The 23,713-nt window shown below is 34.8% G+C and overlaps 3 protein-coding genes and 2 long non-coding RNA genes across 6 annotated transcripts; 3 read left to right on the top strand and 2 right to left on the bottom strand.

Annotated features, from left to right (window-relative positions):
* The first annotated feature begins 348 nt into the window (after nucleotides 1-348).
* On the top strand, nucleotides 349-7,024 carry LOC134199388 (uncharacterized). The gene is made up of 2 exons (XR_009973869.1): nucleotides 349-1,884; nucleotides 3,175-7,024. It is a non-coding gene; the product is annotated as an uncharacterized LOC134199388 (long non-coding RNA).
* On the top strand, nucleotides 1,891-2,582 carry LOC134199395 (uncharacterized). Its single transcript, XR_009973876.1, has 2 exons — nucleotides 1,891-2,103; nucleotides 2,400-2,582. It is a non-coding gene; the product is annotated as an uncharacterized LOC134199395 (long non-coding RNA).
* On the bottom strand, nucleotides 3,800-11,232 carry LOC101746674 (interleukin-1 receptor-associated kinase 4). 2 transcript variants are annotated; one of them, XM_062670179.1, is made up of 5 exons: nucleotides 11,186-11,232; nucleotides 10,690-10,958; nucleotides 9,801-9,967; nucleotides 4,368-5,413; nucleotides 3,800-4,284 (listed from the first exon to the last, which is right to left on the bottom strand). In XM_062670179.1, the coding sequence occupies exons 2-5, from the start codon at nucleotides 10,848-10,850 to the stop codon at nucleotides 3,862-3,864; spliced, it is 1,797 nt and encodes a 598-aa protein (XP_062526163.1). In that variant the 5' UTR covers nucleotides 10,851-10,958; nucleotides 11,186-11,232; the 3' UTR covers nucleotides 3,800-3,861. The 2 variants fall into 2 exon arrangements, with proteins under 2 accessions (XP_062526163.1, XP_004931243.2); XM_004931186.5 differs by lacking the exon at nucleotides 11,186-11,232 and adding an exon at nucleotides 11,046-11,169.
* Nucleotides 11,233-15,409: 4,177 nt separating this feature from the next.
* On the top strand, nucleotides 15,410-16,186 carry LOC101746538 (MICOS complex subunit MIC13 homolog QIL1). The gene is made up of 3 exons (XM_038012886.2): nucleotides 15,410-15,561; nucleotides 15,652-15,808; nucleotides 15,888-16,186. The coding sequence occupies exons 1-3, from the start codon at nucleotides 15,554-15,556 to the stop codon at nucleotides 16,074-16,076; spliced, it is 354 nt and encodes a 117-aa protein (XP_037868814.2). The 5' UTR covers nucleotides 15,410-15,553; the 3' UTR covers nucleotides 16,077-16,186.
* Nucleotides 16,178-23,303, bottom strand: LOC101746307 (proliferation-associated protein 2G4). The gene is made up of 8 exons (XM_004931099.4): nucleotides 23,044-23,303; nucleotides 22,608-22,842; nucleotides 22,009-22,162; nucleotides 19,291-19,512; nucleotides 18,392-18,484; nucleotides 18,136-18,249; nucleotides 17,372-17,518; nucleotides 16,178-16,875 (listed from the first exon to the last, which is right to left on the bottom strand). Exons 1-8 carry the CDS (start codon nucleotides 23,126-23,128, stop codon nucleotides 16,786-16,788), a joined length of 1,140 nt encoding a protein of 379 aa, XP_004931156.1. The 5' UTR covers nucleotides 23,129-23,303; the 3' UTR covers nucleotides 16,178-16,785.
* Between the last annotated feature and the right edge of the window lie 410 nt (nucleotides 23,304-23,713).

Here is a 23,713-nt window from a genome sequence, read left to right as displayed (position 1 = left end):
TAAAACTTCATTAGTTGTATAAAGTGTCATCTCGGATCCTCCCGATCCACTAACGGTGCTTTTAGGTACTTCAAGCACCGGTCACCGTTCTCGTCGAACCCGTCGCTTGCGACGAAGGGCTCGACGAGTAAATTAACTCTCAGACACAGCCCACTGAGTTTCTCGCCGGATCTTCTCAGTGGGTCGCGTTTCCGATCCGGTGGTAGATTCTGCGAAGCACGGCTCTTGCTAGGGTTCGTGTTAGCAACGTCATCAGATTTGAGCCCCGTGAGCTCACCTACTAAAGTTAGGGTTACGCTGAAATAGCCCCTAGGGCTATCAGCGTAGGTAGAAAAAAAAAAAAAAAAATTTAAAGTTATGATTTATTGATAAAATATAAAAAAATATGTTTTATTGATAAAATATAACAAGTGAATATACTCGTATTATACAAAACTTTTACATCTCTTATATCACAAAGGTTTAAAGTCTATGACTGTATTGTTATTTTTACCTATCAACTTAAACTTAATATAATCAATTAATATTATTATTATTATTTTATGATATGGTTCCATTTGGCATGTCGGTAACGTCTTGAGCGCAAACACGGTTTTTAAGTGTTTACAGATATGTACTATAATAACATAAATGCTGTTATAAAAAAAGGTGCACATGAAAGAAGTGAAACTTCTTTTGCGGTGTGTAGCATTGTAGTTTTCTTCATTTTTCAAACTTAATCAAATTTATCTTGTAATAGGGAAGGCTTTGTATAAGAGAAACGACCTAGCTCGCTTTGTCCTTTCCCTCTCTCCACAGTCTAATGGTTTGCGAGACGCTGTCTACTTTCTCTTCTTTCTAGTCTTAATCTTTTTTCTAGCCGTAACGAATCTGTCTCGAGGTATATTTTAATGAAGTTTCACTTCAGAAAAATAAATAACATTAGTTTGAAAAGAAGTTGTTGCCGGTATTCGATGACTATCGAGCGAGTCCTTAGGTTTTACTTAATAATATTTTTGTGATAATTTAAAATACCGCTCTGTAAATATTTCAGAAACTAAACTGATAACACCGATGGCCTTGCAATGTAATAGTTTATATGACATTCAATAGGTGTTGCTAAACTAAATATAAAGATAGTTCACATGTTACTGCCATCTACAGGAGCAGTGAGAAACTAATAACAAGCCATCTAGTGGCCGACGCCCGTAAGCAGTGGTTCGTGAAATGCTGTCTACCTATTTTCTCTTCCTAAATTGTATCTTTTCTCTCTAGCCGTAACGAATCTGTCGCGAGTTAAATTTCACTCTCAACACGTCTAAAGAATTTTCACTTCAAAAACAAAAATATTTATTTTACAATTTAAGTAATTAATATATACACTTCGATAACCTCTACACTTAATTGAGTAACAGATAACAGCATATTTGGGAACTACACAGAATGGCAACGTTTAAGCATTTGTAGTTATAAATTCAAAAAAAATATCTCTTGTTTTAACTATTGAGTATACAACATGTAACATAATTAACGCACACCCTAAAAGTAATTTGTTCAGAATCGGAATCTGGATCGATTTTGATTGTTTTCATGTACCAATTTTTTTTTTAAATTTAGTTAAAACTAAGTAAATTACAGTCACCCTACACAGCTAGCTAAACAGTTCATAGAAACGAAAATGGAACGTAAGTCAGGGTATTAAGACTTTTTAAAATGAAATATCTAATTAGTAAAAAAATATATTATTTAATTAAATAAATCTGATACTTATTTCAAGGCTAATAGTCTATTACAAAATAAAATACCTACGCACACAATACCAACAGCGACCGCCGGCACACAGCAACACTACAATACATAAAAGAAAACCACGTAATACAAAAATAATTACTATCCCTTTCTTTCGTCGGCTTCTTCGATCAACAATAGTAACTAGATTTCGGGTCGGTGCATAAAATCCGTCTCGTCAAATAACAGCGCACTTGAAATGTGAGCTCTTATTTTGTTTAGTTCACTTCAAACACAGCCAATGTCAACCCGTCTCACAATACCGCAGTGTGTATTCAAAAGTTGCAAAAATAAGGCCCGAAAAAGCAATTTAACGGCCGGAATATCTTACTTTCGGTAAGTACATGAAGTAAAAACTATATTGTAAGCTTTAAACTTATAAATAATATTAAATTTTGAAGAAAATTACCGATTTTTAACCACCGCTACAAATGTTGGCCAAGGCTCGGCCAACACATGGACAAACTTTTGCTGAACAGAACAGTAAATGCATGGAGTAGATTTGTGTTGTAATAATTTTTTAAAATTTGTTAGCAGCACTTCAAAATTAGTTGGTTAAAATTGGTTAATGCTGCTTTTGTGTCTGTTTGTTGGACTCTCATTAGATACTTAGCTTTCCATTTTTATTTTAGCTTTTCTAGCAATCACGTGTGCAGAATGGATCTCGATTGTCGCCAGAGAAACAAGAGATGACTTTTATAAGCCAGCTAAGATCTCCGCTTATTGACACTGGACATCTTTGCCTTCCGTGCTCACGGCTACTGAAACGTGGCTGAAACATTGTAATAAAAATACCACGCTTGAAACCGTTTAAACGTTGTTTTATTATGTGCACTGGTCGCGAAAACTTAAAAATATATATTACACAAAAACGTAACGCTAATAAAATAATAATAATACTAACACACATACATTTCCAAAACATAAAAAGTAAACAACTAAACTTTTATTTAGTTCATTAATAAATTATTTTAGTGTTAATCGCGACTCCTTTACCTCCTGTAGTAAATAGAAATCGGCATTTCAAGAAGCAAAAATAAATAAAGCAAAACGATGTTAGTTCTCAGAGCAATTAAGGGAAAAGTTACTTTATTTGTTGCCTTTAAGATTGATTTAACATTAAAAGTTGTTTAAAATATGTCTTTTTATTGGTAAGTGACAGGAGTAATTTATTGCTTTGCTCGTTTTATGTGACGAATGATCGTAAGTATTAGATAATGTTTTGGAGATTTGTGACTTTATTACTATGTGCCATAGTTGTTATTAGTTTGAACGTAAAAGTGTTTCAAAACTTTTTTCTCCGTTTGTTAGTAAACGAATGTAGCTATATAGGTATATATTCACGCGGACAGTTTTTGCTTTAATTTTGTACGTATCCCTTTATCTAGTTACTATTGTTGATCGAAGGTCGGCTTAATATTCATAAAATAAACGGCAGGCTAATCCCGATGCGACGCGGTTGCGTCGGCGGTGATCAAAGAAAAATCTAAACAACGAAGTCAACAAAATATTTTTGACAAGTCAGTCATGCCGCGTCCACCTTATCGATAAGAGGTCAAGTGATAGTGCAAATAAAATATCTCCCGTATTTCGCTGTCTTTTCGGTCAGTGACCTCCTAGATCAGCTGATTTGACGCCTCTCGACTTTTTTTTGTGGGGGCGAATTAAATCGCTAGTTTATAACACACAGACAATAAGTGCCGAAGAACTAAAGAATAAGATAATAACCGCCTTTGATAAAGTGAAAAGTGACATTGCAGTATTATCTAAAATAAAACAACAAATACGAAAACGGTCATTAAAGTGCATTGAACGAGCGGCGCGGCGAGTAGGTGTCTGTGTGTGCGTGCGCAGCGGAGTGTGAATCGGTGACCATTTTATTTCCACGAAATTGGAATAACTAATTTCACAAATAATCAATGTTAACGCACATATAAATAATATTTGGTGTATGCATAGCGTTTATACTATTAAAGTCTAATTGGGGTGTTTGAGGGTGTGCGTTAAATATGTTACATGTTGTATTTAATGATTTGTTTTGTTGGTTTGCTTAAATCACACTCATCGTAGTTTTCAATAACTTTTAACTCATTTTTAAACATGTGCATACAAGATTTCATACGACTCTTGATTTATCATTTTTTCCAAAGTTTCACAAACTTCGTCAATTGAAGGTCTATTATCTCTATTATCTGACAGACATCTCTTAGCTAATTCATAAATGCCCTGTGCCCTGGTCCACCTTTCAACAACCATATCTAAAAGCTGTGTGATGTCTTTATTCTCGTTCATTACTTGTTCAACATAATCTTTTATATTTAAATTTCCATTGCTATCCACAACAATTGGCTTCAAGCCTGTAAGCAATTCAAGTAGAACTATACCAAAGCTGTAAACATCCGTTTTTTTTGTTAAAGTCCCTTTTATTGCTTCCGGAGGCATGTAGGCTGATGTCCCCATCATCATACTAGTTACACGTGTAGATTCTAGTTGCTTCGCCAGGCCAAAGTCACAAAGCTGAAAAAATCAACAGAAGATTTGTTTCAATACACCCAGCAATCATTAACAAAAAAAATTAACAATAAGTAAAAAAAAATTACCATCGGTTTGCAATCTTTAGTCAATAAAATATTAGCACTTTTCACATCACCGTGTATGTAAAAAGTTGTGATAGGGCTGACATCTCCATTTACTTCAATCGGCTTTACAGTGTTATGCACATACTTTAGTCCCTCTGCTGTCCCCGAAATTATCTCGAGTCTCTGGTTTTCGTTCAGTACTTTTGCAGCAATTTTTTCCATTAGAGAACCACCATCTATGTACTTGCAAACTATACATGGCGTCGGTCCATCAATAGAATATCCAAAAATAGGTACTATGTTTTTATGTCTTAATTGCGATAAAGATTTGACTTCAGCGTTAAATAACCTTATAGCCACATCATGCTTGTAATTAAACTGAAGGTAACACTTTACTTTCTTAACAGCCAACTGTCCATATCTATTGTGAGTACCAACAAATACTTCACCAAAACCACCTCCTCCTATCTTCCCAGATAGTCCTGTCCGACCTTCATTAAGGTCTTCAGAAAAATTATTAGTAATCGCAGCTAATTGATTATAATCGAATGATATCAAATTTTCGTCTTCTAATATTTTTGAATCTATAACACTGCGCATGCTATCGTCAGATAAAATTGATATGTTGTTGCTAGATAGTGATCGTCTTGTTTCCTTTAGTTCAGTAGATTGTGTCGTACCGTACGACTGTGAGGAATTAACTGATGTGCCCATCAAAGCAGAAATATTTGGCAGTTCTTCTGTTCGTAACGTTGACCTGTATGCTGAATTTCTTTCATAAGATATTACTTGTGCTGTGGTTTTGTGTCCAAATGATTTTGAATCTTTAGGACCGTTACTAATATTGTCATTACTAAAGATTATCAAAGGGTCGGCAGATTTCAGTTGTTTAGTTGTTCTGTTATGTAAATCTGGATGTTGATTTGTATTTTTAGTATCCAAATTTTGGTTGTCCTTTAAATTAACGTCACTGCCATCTAATGGCATACTCTCTCCATTCAGCATAAATGTTACATTTGTATCTATTTTCGCAGCAGGACCTTCTAACGGTCTAGGAGGTAGAGGCTCTGGAAAGTGCACAGAAAATGTTTTTGAAAAAATATGTGTGTAATAGTTCAGGGAAAATTGTACACAAACAACCTAGTTCTATTAGGCTATTTGTAACAAATATAAATGATACGGTTACAGATGTCGCAATGTCGTCAGTGATATTTTCATTCAAATTAGTTAGGGGTCATTCACATTCATTCACGCCCGTACGTCCCGGCCCCTGTAGGTAGCGACCTCCCCCCGGTGAACGTCAAGGGGCGACGTGAGGGGGTAGAGGCCGCGCGGCGCGCTACCAGCACTTTAGCGCGCTGCCGAGGTGTAAATAGAGCGACCGGTTGGCGGTGTATAACGTCCCGACCCGGCAGGCTGGTTCTGGTCCAGCGGGGTATACCGGGACACCAGCGGCACCGTCTGGGCGGCCTGACGGGCTGCCGTACCGAGACGGCCGACGTTTCAGAGCCTTCGATTCGCCTCGAAGGCTCCGTCGGCTGGGCGTCCATGGGGTGAACCGCGCCATCTGGTTGTAGTGTTGACCGCGGTAATCCTCCTACATCATCCCTCTTCTGGCCTCGGGAGGGGATCGGACGTCGGGTGTAAGAGTGCAAGGGAGTCATTTAGTGGGTGGGCCCTAAAATCCTTGGGCCCGCGGTCTGTTCACAACACCATGCAGATCGTTGAGTCTCACATACCCCGCGCACCCCTTATGCGCGGGGGACCTCGTAGGAGGTTCGGAAGGCGGCCCGAAAAAAAAAAAAAAAAAGGCGTCATTCACATATTTACATCACATGTTAAAAAGTCCCCTCTTCATCTCCGGAATGTGACACTATATGACAAGGGGCCGGGGGTCAAAACCTTTGTGACGTCATACATTATGGTATGAATAATAAACTCTTCGATCAATAATAGTACTAGATTACGGATCAGGAACAAAAATAAGACGCTCCAGTGGCCACGTTTGCAGACACGAAAACATCTTCATTTCTTAGAAAAAAGTTTAATAATGTTAACGACTTCAGTTTATTATAAACCTTAATACTTAAACATAAAGTTTAATTACCATTGCAAAATATATGTATTTAGGTCCTTTCGTCAGAAAAAGAATATTATGGAATAAATTTAAAATGTCACTTGAACATAAAAAGTCATCAGTACAAAAATATTTATTCTAAAATGATACTTAAAGCCTAATTTATAAGGTTAAAAATATTTGTTTAAAATTTCGTGCTTATTGTATTGTGGAACTAGATGTAGTTCTTGGTATTATATTTCAATGCTCAGAACACAGTAAGTATTGAAAGACATAGAGTTGCAGAATATACATATTTGTTTTAGGTTTGTTTTGTATGGTCGCAACTATTTTTGACCGATTCAAAAAAGTAGTAGATAATATTTTACATTGCCGCTATTACAACAAATAGGTGATAAAAAATAAAATTGAATGAAGTAAAAAAAATATGAAAGGAAACACGAAACATGTTTTCCACGTATTCTTTATACAGAAGTAATTAAAACAATAATGTAGGTTTAATTACCTTTAAACAGATTCAGTTTGTTATAAAGCTGTCTTTTAGAAGTCATTTTTATATGAGCGGTTTCTTTTTTACAAATATAATGTAATCTTATATCAATGAATTTTTCTATAATCAGTTTAATTTAGGCTTATTTTATGGCTGTGTTCGTTTCCCCCAGAAAACAAATCCTTTTCAGCATATACGCTTAAAATATTTACACATACATATAAAGTTTTTTTAATACTTTTTTGCATTGATTTGCCACCACCATTGAACAATTCTAGAATTTTTATAAGAGTTCGATATTTCTTCTCCTCTTTCTTTCGCGACAATATATATCCATTGTGCACAGCGACAAGGGGCTACTAGGAAATCTACAAACAAAAATAACATTATAAAATAACAAAACTACTCTATGCATTCCCTGTCCAAGAATAGGTGATGTTTGTTACAATAGTTGGTGCCTTGTTGCAAACATTGGCCAAACAATTACAATATTCGTAAATTGTGTTTTATTTACAATATAATTGTGTTTATTATTTTATGAAAAACACTTAATAATATAAATTTACAAAAAAAAGATATTCCTTCCAAAACCTTGGTGTTACGGTGGTTTTTTACTCAGTTTTTGAACGCGCATTGCAGCGTTTTGACGTCTTAGTGTTGGCTATGATTGGACCATACTAATTTGAAATAAGACCACAAATTTATTTGTGGTCTTATTTTTCGGGCCGCTTTTGAAGCGCTAATCGCGAATCTAGTAGTATTATTGATCGAAGAATAAACTAATAAAATTTTAAACCCGATCTATATTTATTAATACTTAGCACTCTCGCTATGAAATTATCCTCATCCCGATGGAAGTTAAAGATCTAATCCTTTAAACCTCCACCTACTTCTTCGCAAGGCTTCCGGTTCAGACGGTATATTTAACCGCGTTGTTAAACTTCGCTCATCGTGATGTTGGCATCTACTTTCAATGCCGCTATGACGAACTATATCTTTCCCGCGGTGTGGAAAGAAGCGGACGTTATCGGCATACATAAACCCGGTAAACCCAAAAATCATCCTACGAGTTACCCGATTAGCCACCTCATGTCTCTAGGCAAACTGTATGAGCGTCTGCTCTACAAACGCCTCAGAGACTTCGTCTCATCCAAGGGCATTCTCGTCGATGAACAATTCGGATTCCGTGCAAATCACTCATGCGTTCAACAGGTGCACCGCCTCACGGAGCACATTCTTGTGGGGCTTAATCGACCAAAACCGTTATACACGGGAGTCCTTTTCTTCGACGTCGCAAAGGCGTTCGACAAAGTCTAGCACGGTTTGATTTTCAAACTTTTCAACATGGACGTGTTGGACAGTCTCGCTCTCATCATGCGGGATTTCTTGTCGAACCGCTCTTTTCGATATTGAGGGAACCAGATTCTCACTGCGATAGCTCACAGCTGGAGTCCCGCAGGGCTCCGTCCTCTCGCCGCTCCTATTTAGTTTTTTACCTTATTTGCTGACGACATGACCGTTTACTACTCGAGTGGAAACAAGTCCCTAATCGCGAGGAAACTCCAGAGTGCAGCCGTAACTCTCGGTAAATGGTGCATAGACATGAACCCAGCGAAAAGCAGAGCGGTGCTTTTTCAAAGGGGAAACTCAACCCGTATTTCCTCCCGCATTAGGAGGAGAAATCTCACATCTCCGTTCACCCTCTTCGGGTAACCAATACCCTGGGTTAGGAAGATCAAGTATTTGGGAGTCACCCTGGATGCATCGATATCATTCCACCCACACATAATAACAGACCGCGACCGTGCCGCGATTATTCTCGGTCGAATTCATTTATCCTATGATCTGTAAGCGGAGTAAAATGTCCCTTCGGAACAAGGTGACACTTTATAAAACTTGTATAAGGCCTGTCATGACTTACGAAAGTGTGATGTTCGCTCACGCGGCCCGCACACACATAGACACCCTCCAATCCCTAAAATCCCGCTTTTGCAGGTTAGCCGTCGGGACTTCATGGTTCGTGAGGAACGTTGACTTACATGACGACCTGGGCCTCGAATCAATACGGAAATACATGAAGTCAGCATCGGAACGGTACTTCGATAAGGCTATGCGTCATGATAATCGCTTTTCGTTGCCGCCGCTGACTACTCCCCGAATCCTGACACGTAGGAGCCAGTCACTGTCGACGCCCTAGAGACGTCCTTACGGATTCATCAGATCCGATAACCTTTGTATTAGACGCCTTCAGCTCTAACATTAGGAGCAGGCTTAGGGGCCCCTGTAACCGTACTCGTAGAACTCTACATAGAGTTCGACGTGCAACCTAACCCATGCATCAGCCCGCTGAGTTTCTCGCTGGATCTTCTAAGCGAGTCGCGATACCGATCCGGTAGTATATCATTCGCGAAGCAGCTGCTCTTGAGTTGTTGGTCTCCTTTAGAGGCGCTCGGGCAGCTGTTAGCAAATCCCTCCCTCCTGGCTGAGCCTTTGCTCGCTCACCTGCCCTGGTGAAACCGGGCCACCAGTAATCATTCAACCATAAAAAAATATTATTATACCTCATGCATGGTTTCATTTTTTATTACATGATGTTATTCCTTTACCTTGAAAGTCAATTGTGAACATTTGTTAAGTAGGTATGTCATTAGAAAAATTGGTACCCGCCTGCGAGATTTGAATATCCGTGCATCGCAAGATATGAATGCATATAGTAAAATATAAGTAATGTAATTAAGCATTTGTAATTAATTAAGCAATGCTTTGGTACACAGGTACTAGGACTTTATCAGAAAATGTTTAATGTAAGCAACTTTTTTATAATCTTTTAGTTATTGTGTATTATTTTCTGTGATCAAAATCTCACAATATTAAATTGTATACTTACCACCCAAAATATTGGCAATTTCATCAGCAGCTCTATATATTTCTGCTTTCACAAGCACATCTAAGAGTGTTGCAACTGTAGGTCTGATCCTACCTGACGTACTCCATTCGTCAAAGAGAATTTCAGAACATGTTCGTTTTGAAATTTTTGCATCATCTTGTATCATCCTAATGAAAAATAGGTTACCGTTTGCTATTGTGAAATTATAGATTATTACTCCCACTTTTCATATGATATGGTAGGCATGATTTTGGTAGGCAGCGGCTTGACTCTGCCCCTGGCATTGCTGAAGTCCATGGGCGACAGTAACCACTCACCATCAGGCGTGCCGTGTGCTCGTCTGCCTACAAGAGTAATATTTTTTTTTTACGTAAATCTATTACCGCCAGTTTAAGCCAGGTTCGGATTGATAAGTAAAAAATAAGCAGTTGTTCAATCACTGGCTTTTTCATTTTGGGGGGCTGTATGTATGTATGAAAACTGTGTTTATATCTCAAAACTTTTTTCTGTTTAATTTTTATCTGACGAAAAGAAGGTGTTCTAACCTGTATTATTGTTTTATCCACTTGTTTTGGTTTGGAAAATGGTGATAATGATACATAGCACAATTTATACACACATATCATATACACAACTTATTACCACATTTCAGATTTTTTAAAATTTTTAAACTGATTTTAACCGGTATTGATATGATTATATTTAAGTCTAAACGAACAAATAAACAGATTTATACATCACATTTTTTATTAATAAAAAGTCTGTTTCTAGATGGAAATGACTTGTTCGTACTCAAAACAAGTACATGTTTATTATGTAAAAAATAACAAAAAGTAGTTTTTTTAATACTATTTGCACAAAATTGTTTTAAATATAATTTTATTTTTACCTCAAATGCTCGCTGTTATACTTCCGATGAAAATGATCACTTTGAGGATTTGTAGGTATCCAAGCCATAACTTTCTGCCACGAATCATTTATCTCCAATATATTAATAATATTATAAAGTGATCCCATTGGTAATTTTCGCAACTCAGTATTTCTTTCCATTTTGTATTATAAATTAAAAAAGAAGATAATTTATGTAAGCGTAGTAATCACTTTACTCTGACTTTGTGAATCACTATTCCCTTGTACTTAGTTTTTCCTTTTCCAGATCTTAAAATAACATTGTAAACAAGTATACATAGATAATGCACTTATAACTGACATTTCAAAAAAATTACATGCATAAAATAAAAATACTGTTTCTTTATTTTTCAATTCTGAGCTAAAATATTTAATTCTTGTAATTTTATATTACTTTATAATTAGGGAGTAATTAATTAAAAACTAAATTGTTGTGGTGACGTCATGTTTACGACTGTATGAAAATATTCTTTTACCTTTCCGACATTGCTGATACTCTGTGGCGAAGATGTCAAAATATGTCATTGTCATTGTAAAATATTTTTTTTTGAGTTTATGGCCTGGTATCTAGACTTTTAAGCCAAAATCATTACAAAACAAAGGTGTCAGGGTTCTCAACTGAGTTTCTCCCCCTAAGCTTAGGGAAGAAACAAGTACGATGGGATTTTTATGGGTGTTATATTTTAAGAGGTATTTTTTGACTGCTTACATTTTTTCCTATTTTTTATTTCTTAATTTATTTTTGATTAAGAAAAATAAAGTTATTAAAATATAGACCCCTAAGTAACACAATTTAGCCAATCATATTTATTTTTTGACTTAGTGGCTAGCGACATCTAGTAAAGCGAGTGATTGGTATGATTGATTGTTTACTCTTCGTCTTGCTTTCATTACAATCGATTGATAAGTAAATTGTATAATTAAATATATATTTTTATATATTCATGGACAGTTCACACAACGTCCTCTGGTCCCAAGCTAAGCGTAATTGTTGTGTTATGGGTGCCAGATTACAGATATACTACATACTTTTTTATAAATATACGTATTATGATACATAGAAAACACCCAGACGCAGTACAGATATCTGTGGTAATCAAACAAATAGTTTTCCTGTGCGGGGATCGAACCCGCGACCTCGAAATGGCCGGTGTTACTACCGACACGCCACGAGGCCCGTCAGATGAAAAAAAATGTGTGCGTGTACTAGTGTACACACGTAAGAAGTGAAACTTATTTATGGCCTTATTTTTCGAAAAATGATCTACATGCAACTTTCTAGAAATTGGTTAAATAAAGTTAAATTAGATAAAGTTTAAACAAAAGGATTTTATTATCATAGACATGAATACAAAAAAGTTAAATTAGATAAAGTTTAAACAAAAGGATTTTATTATCATAGACATGAATACAAAACAGATGGCGCGTAACGGAAAAATGTGACGCGTAACCGAAAAATGTGACGGTAAATTTTTTTCCAACGCCGATAAGGAAGTTTCACTTCAATAATAATAATTGACAAAAATGTAACGGAATATTATTTACCAATCTCTTTGTCAAAATACAATCTCATAAATTACATTTTTAAATATATCTAAAAAAGAAAGTGAAATCAAATGAACAAAATAATATTAACGGATTTAAAATAAACAAAGAAACATATTGAAACAGCGAATATCAACAAGTAGTATACATTGACAACGCTTGAATGACGCTAATCGTGAATGTCTTGTTAGCTGTCAAGTATTGTTTTTTATTTTTTACAAAGCAAAGTTGAAGGCAGCGCAGTGCTCCGTAAACGTGACGTCATTTGGCGCCTACGCCTATTTAGAATAAAACGAAATTCATAACCAAATTCATTAATGAAAACTATCGAATTTCCTAAAAATAAATTATATGGGTCTGTTTATTTTGAATCTAGTATCAATTAAGATAATAATATGAGTATTTTAATAAAATGAAATATTGTCAATTGAAGTAGGCACCTATATAGGTACTGTACGGTACTGAACCTTTGGTTCAAATACATATTTATGTCGTTTAATTAGTCAGCAAAGGAAGCAAAGCGGAGCGACCTATAAATCTGGATTGTAACAACAAAGGGAAAATCTTTCACGAAGTAGGTGGATTTACTCGTTAGACTGAATGTCTAAATGTTGATACTCGTAACTACTATAAAGGTCTATGCTCGTAAGTTAACTAGAAATCATCGTTATCAAAATTCAAGCATCTGTCAAATATTTTGTTTTCTATGAAAGCTACCGCCAGAAATCTTTGGTTAGAAAATGCTAAAGTGAAAAGTTACATTCCAAAATCTTGCTTTAATAAGTCATCATTATTGGTATTGGGTATATGGGTGTATAACCCAAAAACACTAAATTGATTAGACCAAAAAACTGAATATTTCGCAGTTACTAGTTATTAGAATACTAGGAATCAAAAGACTGACAAAGAAGAAAGGATTAATGATCTGTGGATTGATTTTGATTTCCAGAGCCAATATTTTAAATGGTCTTAATTGATAAATATGATCTATAGTTTAACAAAATTATAGGAATGTGAAAAAATAAAACTTAGTTTTATTTCTTCACTCTCCGGAATACCTAAATGAAAAGTTTGCTTTGAAATAAAAGTGTATTAATTGTGCTTTGGTAATATCACATTTTCACAATATATATATTATTATGTATACTGTGTATGTGGTTGTATATTATTATGTATGTAATATAATTATCAATTTGGTTATTTTTGTAATAATTAATGCACCTACCACAGGACTCTCTACACCATCCTTGGTTGACTGGTAAAGAATACCTCGGGCATTAAGCCCGCGATTGTACCTTTGTGCACGAAGTTTAATAAATAAATAAATGATAAATAGTGCTGTCCATCTCTATTTTTTTAATGAAAATTTAGTTACTTTCAGCATGGTAATTTTCGCAACATCATTGTTCCCAGTATTCATCTAAAATAATCTTCAATTGTTACATAAATATTTTATATGAGAAACGGAGCGAAAAGAAATTGATTTATAATTGTAATTTATTTGGATGAAATTGACGAAATGAGATGAAATGTACGGCGCAATAAAATGAAAGTGGAAATTTACTGAAAGTGTATTTCATTTTCTCAGACTTCTGCACTCACACCGTGCTTAACCGTTAAAATAGCATCACTAAACAACAAATTAAAAAAATACGAATATTATCTACATTATTATTACAGTTCTTTGTTCTTCGTATTGTCACCAAAAAGATAATTTCAGTACAATCAGTTTTTTTTTTTGCTTTTAACTTTTATAACATTATACCTAGTCAGGTCATAAATTCTGTCACATGTTTAATGTAAAATAATTGAAACAAGTTTATTCATTATGTAACCATTCATATACCAAAATGAACTTAACAAAACATAGATTCTTATGACACTAAAGTTTATTCAAAATGACCTCCGTGATTTTGAATACAGGCCTTCAACTGCGCGGCCAGTCGTCTATCGCAGCACGAACGAGGTCCATGTCAATATCGGCGGCTGCCTTAATCAAGGATGTCTTGAGTGACTCCAAATTGGGATGAGGCTTTGAGCACGCCTTTTCCTCCAAGTGTTGCCATATCTTGTAATCTAACGGATTCAAATCTGGACTGGAGGAGGGCCAGTCTTCGTGCCGGATGAAGTCGATTTCACGCGCCGCCAGCCAGTCTTGTGTGCTCTTCGCTCTATGAGCTGGCGCCGAATCTTTTTGGAATACCCAGTGCCTGTTATTGAACATGGTATGAGAAACAGGTTCCACAAGGTTCGTCAGGATTGTATTTTGATACACAACTGCATTCGTTTTTACACCTTTCTCACAAAAATGTACCTCTGTTAAGCCCCAATAAGAAACTCCCAACCATACCATGAGCGAGGATGGAAAATGACCTCGTTGGACACGTGAAATACGGTTGCTCGCTTCTTCACTACGGTGTGCGTACACCTTATCATTTTGTTTGTTGTAGCTCTCTTCTACGGTAAAAATTTTTTCATCCGAAAAAAGAATTTCCCGATATTTTTTTCCCGCGTACCGCTTCAACAAAGCGCGGCATCTCTTCAGTCTCAGGTCCATTAGACGAGCATTCAAACGATGTCCTGTTTTTCTTCGATATGCCCGAAGCCCTAAGTCTTCATTTAACACCCTTTTCACCGTGGTTCTGCTTAACCCCATCTGAAGGGCCAACAGTTTCTGCTTACGTTTGGGATTTCTTTGAATTCGCGCCTTCACAGCTTTTATCACTGCTGGAGTCCTAACAGACCGAGGGCGACCACTTCTTGACCTGTCATCTACACTAGAGTCTTCATTGTATCGTTTGATGGTACGATAAACGAATCTTTTGGTTATATTCAAATTTTTCAGTATGTTAAAAATTTGAATTGGCGCGTAACCGCAACGATGCAACGCAATAACTGCAACACGGTCTTCTTTAAGCGTCCACTCCATATTTAAAAATGAGTAAAATTCTAAAAGTATACATTTTTATTTTCATGAACAGTTCGAAATTCGAATTCAATAAACTTTTTTGTGGCCAGCATTCTAAAAGAAAAGTTTTTACTGTGTGACAATACTTATGACCTGACTAGTTATATATATATTATACCTTCACCCTTAATAAAGAAAATTTTTCTATGTGCCTATCCCATTGCCTGTTCGATAACTGAAAAAAGGTATTGTCAACATTCAACAAATTCGAATGTCATTTTGAAATACTGGGGTAGACATAGCTACTATGGTTCACAATTTTTCTCGAAAATTTGAATTACATAATTTGCCAAAAAACTAATTAACACTTGATATTCACATTTGCTTCACGATGTTAAAGTAAGTTTAAATATTGGTTTATTGTTCCGACCGCAATAGAACTGTCAAAATATTGTACAAAACATATTCTAATTTGAACTGTGTATGTAGGTTTGGCGTGAAATCTGCGTTACTTGGATCCGCAGTGTACTACACAATAGACAAAGGTGTGTGGAAAGATAGTGCTACGACAGCGGCGATATATGATGAACTTGAAAAAGGAATGTCACCATATGTCGGGGAACTAAAGAGCCAAGTTCCATACGAAGTATGTTCTTAACTCAATTAACTACCTACTTTTAATTTCTTTTGCGGTTATGTTAATTCCAATGTTTATTTAATTACAGCTACCAGCATTACCTTCTAATGACAGGATATCATATTTGTTCAAGTACTACTGGAATTGCGGTGTCAAAGCTACATTTAGATTTTTAGTCGAATTGCCTACCCATACTAGTAATGCAGCTTTCAAGACATACGACTTTATTTCATCATCTTTGGAAACTCCAGAACCACATCAAGAAAAAGATAAATGAAGACTTAGTCAATAATTGTAATTTATTAAATACTTTAAATGTATAATTGACATTTCATCAGATGAATTTAGAGCTGGTGGTAATAAGAAATAAAATGCAACTTTACAAAACAGGCCACAGCTGTGGCAATTTGATTTATTAATTTTCTTGCAGTGTCAATATTTTATAATTTTCTATAACATTCATGCATGTTGAACACAATTTTGTGAAAAATAATAATACACACTGTTTATTTTAACATACAAAATCACATTCCAGTTTAAAAAATGAAACATTCAAATTATTAACTTCGCAAAGGGAAGTATTTGTGCACAACTATATCAGTTCAGGAATGATTAATTTGATTATAATCAAATTTTACCATAAAACGTATTTGCATGTACACAAAAATAACTGCATATTTATTTACCTACAAAATGGCTACATAAAGTAATTAGTACACACTTATGTGAAAGAAATTGGACACTAAAGTTGAAAAGCTATTATGCTATAAAATGTATTCTATAAATGAAGGCATTCTGGTGTCTAAGCCAAGATCAGAGAAGATCTTGGGTTTGTTTGTAGGTACAAAGCTAGATATTTATTCACATAACTATAAGTCAAGATGTGGTTGTCTCAGTAAAAAATTGCACAATTTTTGTTATTTTTGTCCATTTATATTGTGGAAAAATGTTAATATCATTTATTCCTGGGCACTTATGTATTTTTGCTAGGCAGCAGTCTCCACTTCCATGGGCTCTTCAGCTCCTGTTTTCTTTTTCTTCTTCTTGTTAGATTTTGCTGATGAATTTAGAAGGGCCTGTTTGTTAGAACAGAAAAACAATTTATTAGACTATCATCACCTTCATAGCGATTTAAAAAAAAAAAATGATTTCACAGAATGTTGTAATAGTTCAAACTGAAATGTAAAACAAAAACAAGTCAGCTCAAAAAGATTACAAATACTTTACCCTGAGCTTGTTCAAAACACACAATGTGATATGTTATGAAAGATAGCAGGGATAATATGTTTTCTACTTTTATCATGTTGGGTCTTAATCTTGTCTAGAATCAAGTTACAGCTGTTTTTCTGAATTAAAAATAAAATAATGGTAGGTGCTTTATAGAAATTGATGTTAGATGATTAAAAAATGATACATAGCTTTAATATAGACCTTTGTTTTCTATAACAGAATTTAAAAAAAAAACTAAGCCCTTACATGTACCATTCTGTAGATAGCACCCTGATCTGGTCTTAGTTACTGTTCACATTACAATATTTCAATAAACAGATAATAATAGTAAACAATACTGACATTAAGTTCTGGATCCTTGATGCTGCGTTCACTCTTACATTGGCTTTTATCAAAAGGCAAGCCAGTAATACGATGTGTGCCACTAGGAAGCAGAAGAGCCGTGAACTTAAACTGTGCCACCAATTCTCCTGGACGCTCATAGAGAACCTGAATAACAATTTTAATAAGTCAGGTCAGGTTCATAGTATTATAATTAATTTTTATTTTATTTTGGCTTTAGGCAAACTCACACCCAATATGGTGGTTACTGGAGTTGATCTTTACATTAATAAATCAGTCAGTCACTTGAACACACACAGTTGAAAGACTATATTGTTCTGCTACATCAAATATCTTACCTTTGGACCTGAATGCATAGCGTCTTTGCACCAGAAATAGGCCTAATGCTCATATCTATTCATGTCCGTATTTACATATCATTTAATTATTTAGAAAAAATCTCATAAATATGATTTTGTGTAAGGAACATATTTACTTGCCAAAAGTGGCATGACTCAAAATCATCATACAGGACTTGTCACCTGCCAAGCCACAGACGATCAACATTCATATTTACAAAAGAAAGATAAGCTAAACCTGTATTATTCTATGGAGTTAACTGATCTATCTTATACATTCAAGAACAACAGAGATGCCAACAATATCGAGCAGTAATAATATTAATAAAAAAAAAGAATTTGATGTTGGATAACCTCACTTCTTTGAAGTTGGTTAAAATGAAATGCTATTGCTGTTTTGAAAAAATTGTTTAGATATTTATTTACCTGGAATGGCTCAATGAGTTTGTGGTTGATGCACTCAACAACACCTAACCTTGCACTTGTCTCTTTATCAAAACTGCGCAGATTGAATGGCATGTTGCCATGTTTGTTACGAACCTGTCAATTAACCAATAAATTTATTAATTTATGAAGCAACAAATATATTCTGTAGAATTTAAATATTGTACTTTATCAACATTGTGTAATCATAAATTAGGACATATTAGAATGTAAAGGTTTATTACTGAGAGTTCCATACCTCACTATAGAACATTCTGGAAGCCTTTAGTTTCAATTGGTACACCTCATCAGTTTTTTTGTATATTGTACATCTGGTGTCCATTTCACGTCCCTGTAATAAACATCATTTTACAAAAACAGTTGTGAAAGCTTTTGACCTACAAGCAGATATGAATATATTATTATTATTGTGTATATGTATATTTTAATCTTTGGGTACACTTGGAGGAGATCACTCTTAGTGATGAGAGTATGAATTGTACTTTTTGTATTTAATGTTTCACATTATTATTCTTATTTTGGTACAAAAAAGCATACTTCTCTTGCTGTATATTCTTTCGCTAAATACATTGTTTAGTGTTATAAACAAATTTATAAATAAATAACATCATTGAGGCATGTATATTTTCAGAGATAATGTTAAACCTCACTTTACAACTTAGTTTGACTCTCAATTGTATATTCCAGTAAGATTGTGTTTATGGTCACTGAGAGCTTGTCTGCACATTTTAAAGTTTCCTGTTTTATTCTAATATTTTTTTACCTTAGCAAGTTTTTTTTTTGTTAAAACTCACAATGAAAAACTTTCATTGTTCTAATATTCAGTTGTCTTTCAAACATTCAACCAGCACAGTCAAGTACAGTTGGTGAAACAGATTAGCTTAACAAAAGCTTTCAAAAGTACAAAATAGATGATAATATCAGTAAATAAAATACTGAAATATAAAAATAAGCCAGTATAAGAGTATTACTATTTTATTTCCCCTGAGTACTGCCAAAAAAGGTATAAAACCAGTCTGGAAAGAAATCAGGGTTAATCAGTTAGGGATGTTATGGGATTTTTCCCCCACATATATTTTTTTATTAAACTATACTAGAGATAGATAATTGAATCTAATAACCCTGATATTTACTCACAACTGCTTCACCAGTGGATATTAGAACATCCATAGCATACACTTCATACTTTTCAAGTGTTGCTTTTTCATGTTCTTTACGCTGTGCTTCTGATGGATTTTGTATAATACTCTTCTCTCCATCAATACGGAACTGCTTCAGTTGGTGTGAGAGCATACCCTCAATTGGCTTACAACCATATTCAGCACTTATTTTCTGAATGGCTTCAGTGACTGCATAGTTCTAAAACAATTTTTGAAAACTTAAAATGTTGCTTTGTATGTATGTCACCATGCCAATTTGCAATGACTACAAAATTGGACTTTCTATTTATCAATAATTAATTTTAAAGCTTCATACTAAAGAGGCTGAAAGCTTCAACTTTGATCTGGATTTTACTTAATAAACAAAGCCGTGTCAAATATTGTCTCATCAAACTTGTGAGGTATTGAAACATTAATTTGTTCACCACAAACTTCTACTATTTTGGAACTATCATTACTTGTCCTGAAACCATAAACATATATCGACGCTTGAAAGGCAATCCTGACTAAGCGACAAAAGTAGGTAAAATGAGTTAGGCACACCATTGGAATCGTCTGATTTTTCTGCGTCGTTTAGTATAGGTTTCATCACTCTGTGACGTGTTTTTTGTCGCTTAGATATGGTGTGATTTTCATAAAAATGCAGAGTTTTTTCCTACCAAACGACAAAAAAAAAGTTATTTTAGAGACATCCTGCAGTTAGGACATTTTAATATTAAAGTATTATTTACTTAGTCAGTTATTCATGTTTTTAAATTTTCATTTGTTTGTATTTATTTAATTTTACTTGTTATGAAATTTTTCTTTGAAACCACTTAGTAGATTGTACCTATACAAAGTAGTCGTAATTGGTACAGCTATACAATTTAACCTGAAACACAATGGAATAATATTGAATCTTTGATAGTTTTACTTGTTTAACATAATATCCCTTTCCATCCGTAAATATTTTTACATGACAACATTTCTAATAACTACGTCGCCTAGATAATTTTACTTGATTAATTTCAATGGTTACTTTTGGCGCTTAGTTATGTTTACCCGTAAACAAAATATAATTTTTGTCGCTAAGGAACTGCGCGAGTTTAAATACGTCGCGTGGGTATGCGCAACTAGTCGCGTAACACGTTTTGACGGGCTGGTAAAAGGTGACATTCGTGAGCTGGGCGCCGCTTAGTAAAGTCGTTTGTCACATTATTTTGCATTTTGTTCCCATGAGGGAGATGTGAACCACGAAATAAGACCAAAGAAACGACTATAGATTCCGTAAAAAGATTTATCAAAGCCACAGACACAGCCCACTGAGTTTCTCGCCGGATCTTCTCAGTGGGTCGCGTTTCGGATTCGGTGGTAGACTCTGCGAAGCACTGCTCTTGCTAGGGCCAGTGTTAGCAATATCGTCAGGTTTGAGTCCCGTGAGCTCACCTACTAGTTGATGTTACGCTGATACATATTGTGAGTCTGCACGGGTAGGTACCATCACCCTGCCTATTTCTGCCGTGAAGCAATAATGGATTTCGGTTTGAAGGGTGGGGCAGCCTTTGTAACTATGCTGAAAACTTAGAACTCATATCTCAAGGTGGGTGGTGGCATTTACGTTGTAGATGTCTATGGGCTCCGACATTGCACGATATTGAAGATTGTGATTGATTAACAAAAAATAACAAGATCTCATGTCGCATATCTATGGTATGCCTTTGGAGACTGATTATATTACAATAGTGTTGTTAAGTTTGGTTATGTTCAATAGCAGAATACAATTTATTATCTTTTTTGTTGTTGATTTACTCTGAAAACTAGAGCGTTTATGAGTTTTAATAATTCTCTATCGTTTTTAAGACTGATGAGGCAATAACTAGATTTTGGTATTATATTGGAATACACTACAATGTGTTATGGTTTATTTATTTAATATTGGCAAAATATTGTATAAAATATAATAGTAATAGCGTGATTTTGTTACAAAAAAATATATCCCTATTGTTTCTTACAATAAATGTTTATTCATAAACGTCTCGCTCTTTTGGTTTCGTTCTTTTGCATGATTTACCATAGTAATTTATTACATTTTATTTCAATTCTTTACACTTTCTACATGCATAAAATAATGGAATAGTATTTAGATACATTTACTCGATTTGTTGTGAACTATGGGATCACTTTAGTCCAATATACCCAAAACGAAACTGTAAGCTGTGCGAATTTGTCTAACTTTACATGTTACTGAAAATCTTTCAACGATAGCTCATATTGTTTTACATGTTACTCCAAATCTTTCAATTCTGGCTTAGATAATTTTACTTGTGACGAGAAAACTTTTAGATAAAATTTAGATAATTTTACCTGTTTATCAAATTATGGACAATATATATAAGCGACAATAACTGCTATATACACAAATGATAGGCAATAACCTTTAAGTATATTCGATGGGCAAAAAAAAACTATTTCTAAGTCTATTAAAATAATTTCAATCCTACAGTTAGATTCGTTAAAATAAATTTTTTTTCAAAATTTTCAACTTTAAATTGCTCTACTGTAAAGTTCACGCATTGTCGCTTAGTCATGTTTGCCTTTCAAGCGTCGATATGACTAGGGAAACTACACTTTAGAGTTGGATGATAATAAAAAATATCACAAAAAAATGACAAAATAACACCAAAGACAAAAGTATGTTTTCTTGAGAAGGATATACCTCAGTACCAGGCTTCAGGAGACGAAGAGCCGCTTCACTAGCATGATGAGCTGCCAACAAAACATCTGCAGCACGTCCAGAGACTTCACTTTCACCCACAACTACTGTATGAGCTACAACAGCTATAAATCCATCAATGTGAGCACCAAGATCTCTGGAATGTAAAACTTCATTCTCTTTTATTTGTACAGATTGTTATTGATTCAGATTCAAAATGCTTTTGGGTATTAAGCAGCTACCAGAAACCATTATGTGAATTAAGCTACAAACTTCTAGACATGAGATTGAAGTGGCAATTATTTTGCATTCAGACTCGACCACGCTGCAAACTAAAACCAGTAATTGCCTCACTGCACATGATACCGATCCATGTTGGTTCACAATATATCTTACCACAACCCAAGGATTGAATTCTTACTTTTAATCAAATATTTGAGCCTAAGACAGCCTAAAATTGCATTTTCCAGCTATGCACAGTCTACGGACTGCAGAAGCCAATTAGTTGAACCAACTAATAACTAGGTCCTAGTTACTGCCAATTTCGTGCAACATCACTTAGGTTTACTAGATCTGTTCATCTATAACAGTTATGAACTTACATCTTGGCTAAATCTCCTTTTTTCAGAATGTAATCCGGTTCGCTCGCAATGGGCGAAAAGTGACAAATGCAGTTGTTCACAGAAACGCATGTTGAAAATGCAATGCCTTTCTTGGAGTCTTTCTCCTTTTTGAAAACCTTGTTAGTCTCCTCCAATACAAGTTTATCGCCAAATTCACATATTTCTCTTGCTGATGCGTCTGGAACGCATTTTGCGATGACTTGCTCAAGGACTCCTGCAGCAAAGGAGTAATCTCAATTAATTGCATGAATAGTGTGTGTATTGTAATCTTCGTTAGAAACTATTTCGTGGTGAGTAGCGACTACCACATTGTCCGCATGGCGATGACACGCGTCCAGCCCTCCAACCTAACACTTTAAAGTACAGCAAATCACTCTTTACACTTTTTATGAAAATGTATATTTTATTAACTTACGGTTCACTATTTGTCCTGCTAACTTGTACTTGGTCACAACCAAATCCTCTGCAATCGTTTTTTCGACTTCTTTTTCGTCAGCCATTTCTCAACTTTGTGATTTTTGGCTAAAGAAAGAAATACCGAGACTTCATTGGCTGTTCAAAATGTCATTCACGTGACTTCATCAACGAATCACATAAAACATTATTGGCGGCAAGACGCCAACTAATAAATGACGAAAAGGCAAAGACTTCATAAAAAGTGTAGTATTCAGAATTATTATAATAATATATGTATACCTATATATAATATTATTGTATATGTTTTATATATACCATATATTATTATTTTATTGTTTGCTTTGGAGAGTGAAAAATTCAACTTGTATAGAGGTGATTAGTCGTCTCTGGAGGTTAGACATCGCAATGTAAATTTTGCCATTGGCACTCAACCTGAGGACGAAGTTTCAATCGTATTGTGTAACGGCTGTCCCACCCTTTAATAGTCTAGTCGACAAGTTAAAAATGGTGTTAATTCGACATACTACTGCTAAAATTATGTGGTTTAGCTCATTCGATTCGGAATAATGTCTAGACCATTGTGCTAAAAAATTGAATTAGCACATAAAAAATTCCAAAAGTTATTAATAATTAAACACCTTCAAAAAATAGCGTTTCGTTTATTGCTT

Source organism: Bombyx mori, chromosome 9, assembly GCF_030269925.1.
Source record: "Bombyx mori chromosome 9, ASM3026992v2".
In the NCBI taxonomy this organism is placed as follows: Eukaryota; Metazoa; Arthropoda; class Insecta; order Lepidoptera; family Bombycidae; genus Bombyx; species Bombyx mori.
The sequence above is the reverse complement of the archived record's forward strand: the minus strand, read 5'-3'. Positions and strand labels throughout refer to the sequence as shown.

Bases quoted from the DNA above. Each gene is read 5' to 3' on its own strand.
- LOC101746674 (XM_062670179.1), bottom strand. From the start codon at position 10,850: ATGGAAAGAAATACTGAGTTGCGAAAATTACCAATGGGATCACTTTAT. The intron at 9,968-10,689 runs GTAAAAATAAAA...ATTTTTCATTAG, and splicing joins TATAACAGCGAGCATTTGAG to GATGATACAAGATGATGCAA. The intron at 4,285-4,367 runs GTAATTTTTTTT...TGATTTTTTCAG, and splicing joins CTAAAGATTGCAAACCGATG to CTTTGTGACTTTGGCCTGGC.
- LOC101746538 (XM_038012886.2), top strand. The intron at 15,809-15,887 runs GTATGTTCTTAA...ATTTAATTACAG, and splicing joins AGAGCCAAGTTCCATACGAA to CTACCAGCATTACCTTCTAA.
- LOC101746307 (XM_004931099.4), bottom strand. From the start codon at position 23,128: ATGGCTGACGAAAAAGAAGTCGAAAAAACGATTGCAGAGGATTTGGTT. The intron at 22,843-23,043 runs GTAAGTTAATAA...CCTTTGCTGCAG, and splicing joins AGCAGGACAAATAGTGAACC to GAGTCCTTGAGCAAGTCATC. The intron at 18,485-19,290 runs GTGAGTAAATAT...TGTTTATTACAG, and splicing joins TATCCACTGGTGAAGCAGTT to GGACGTGAAATGGACACCAG.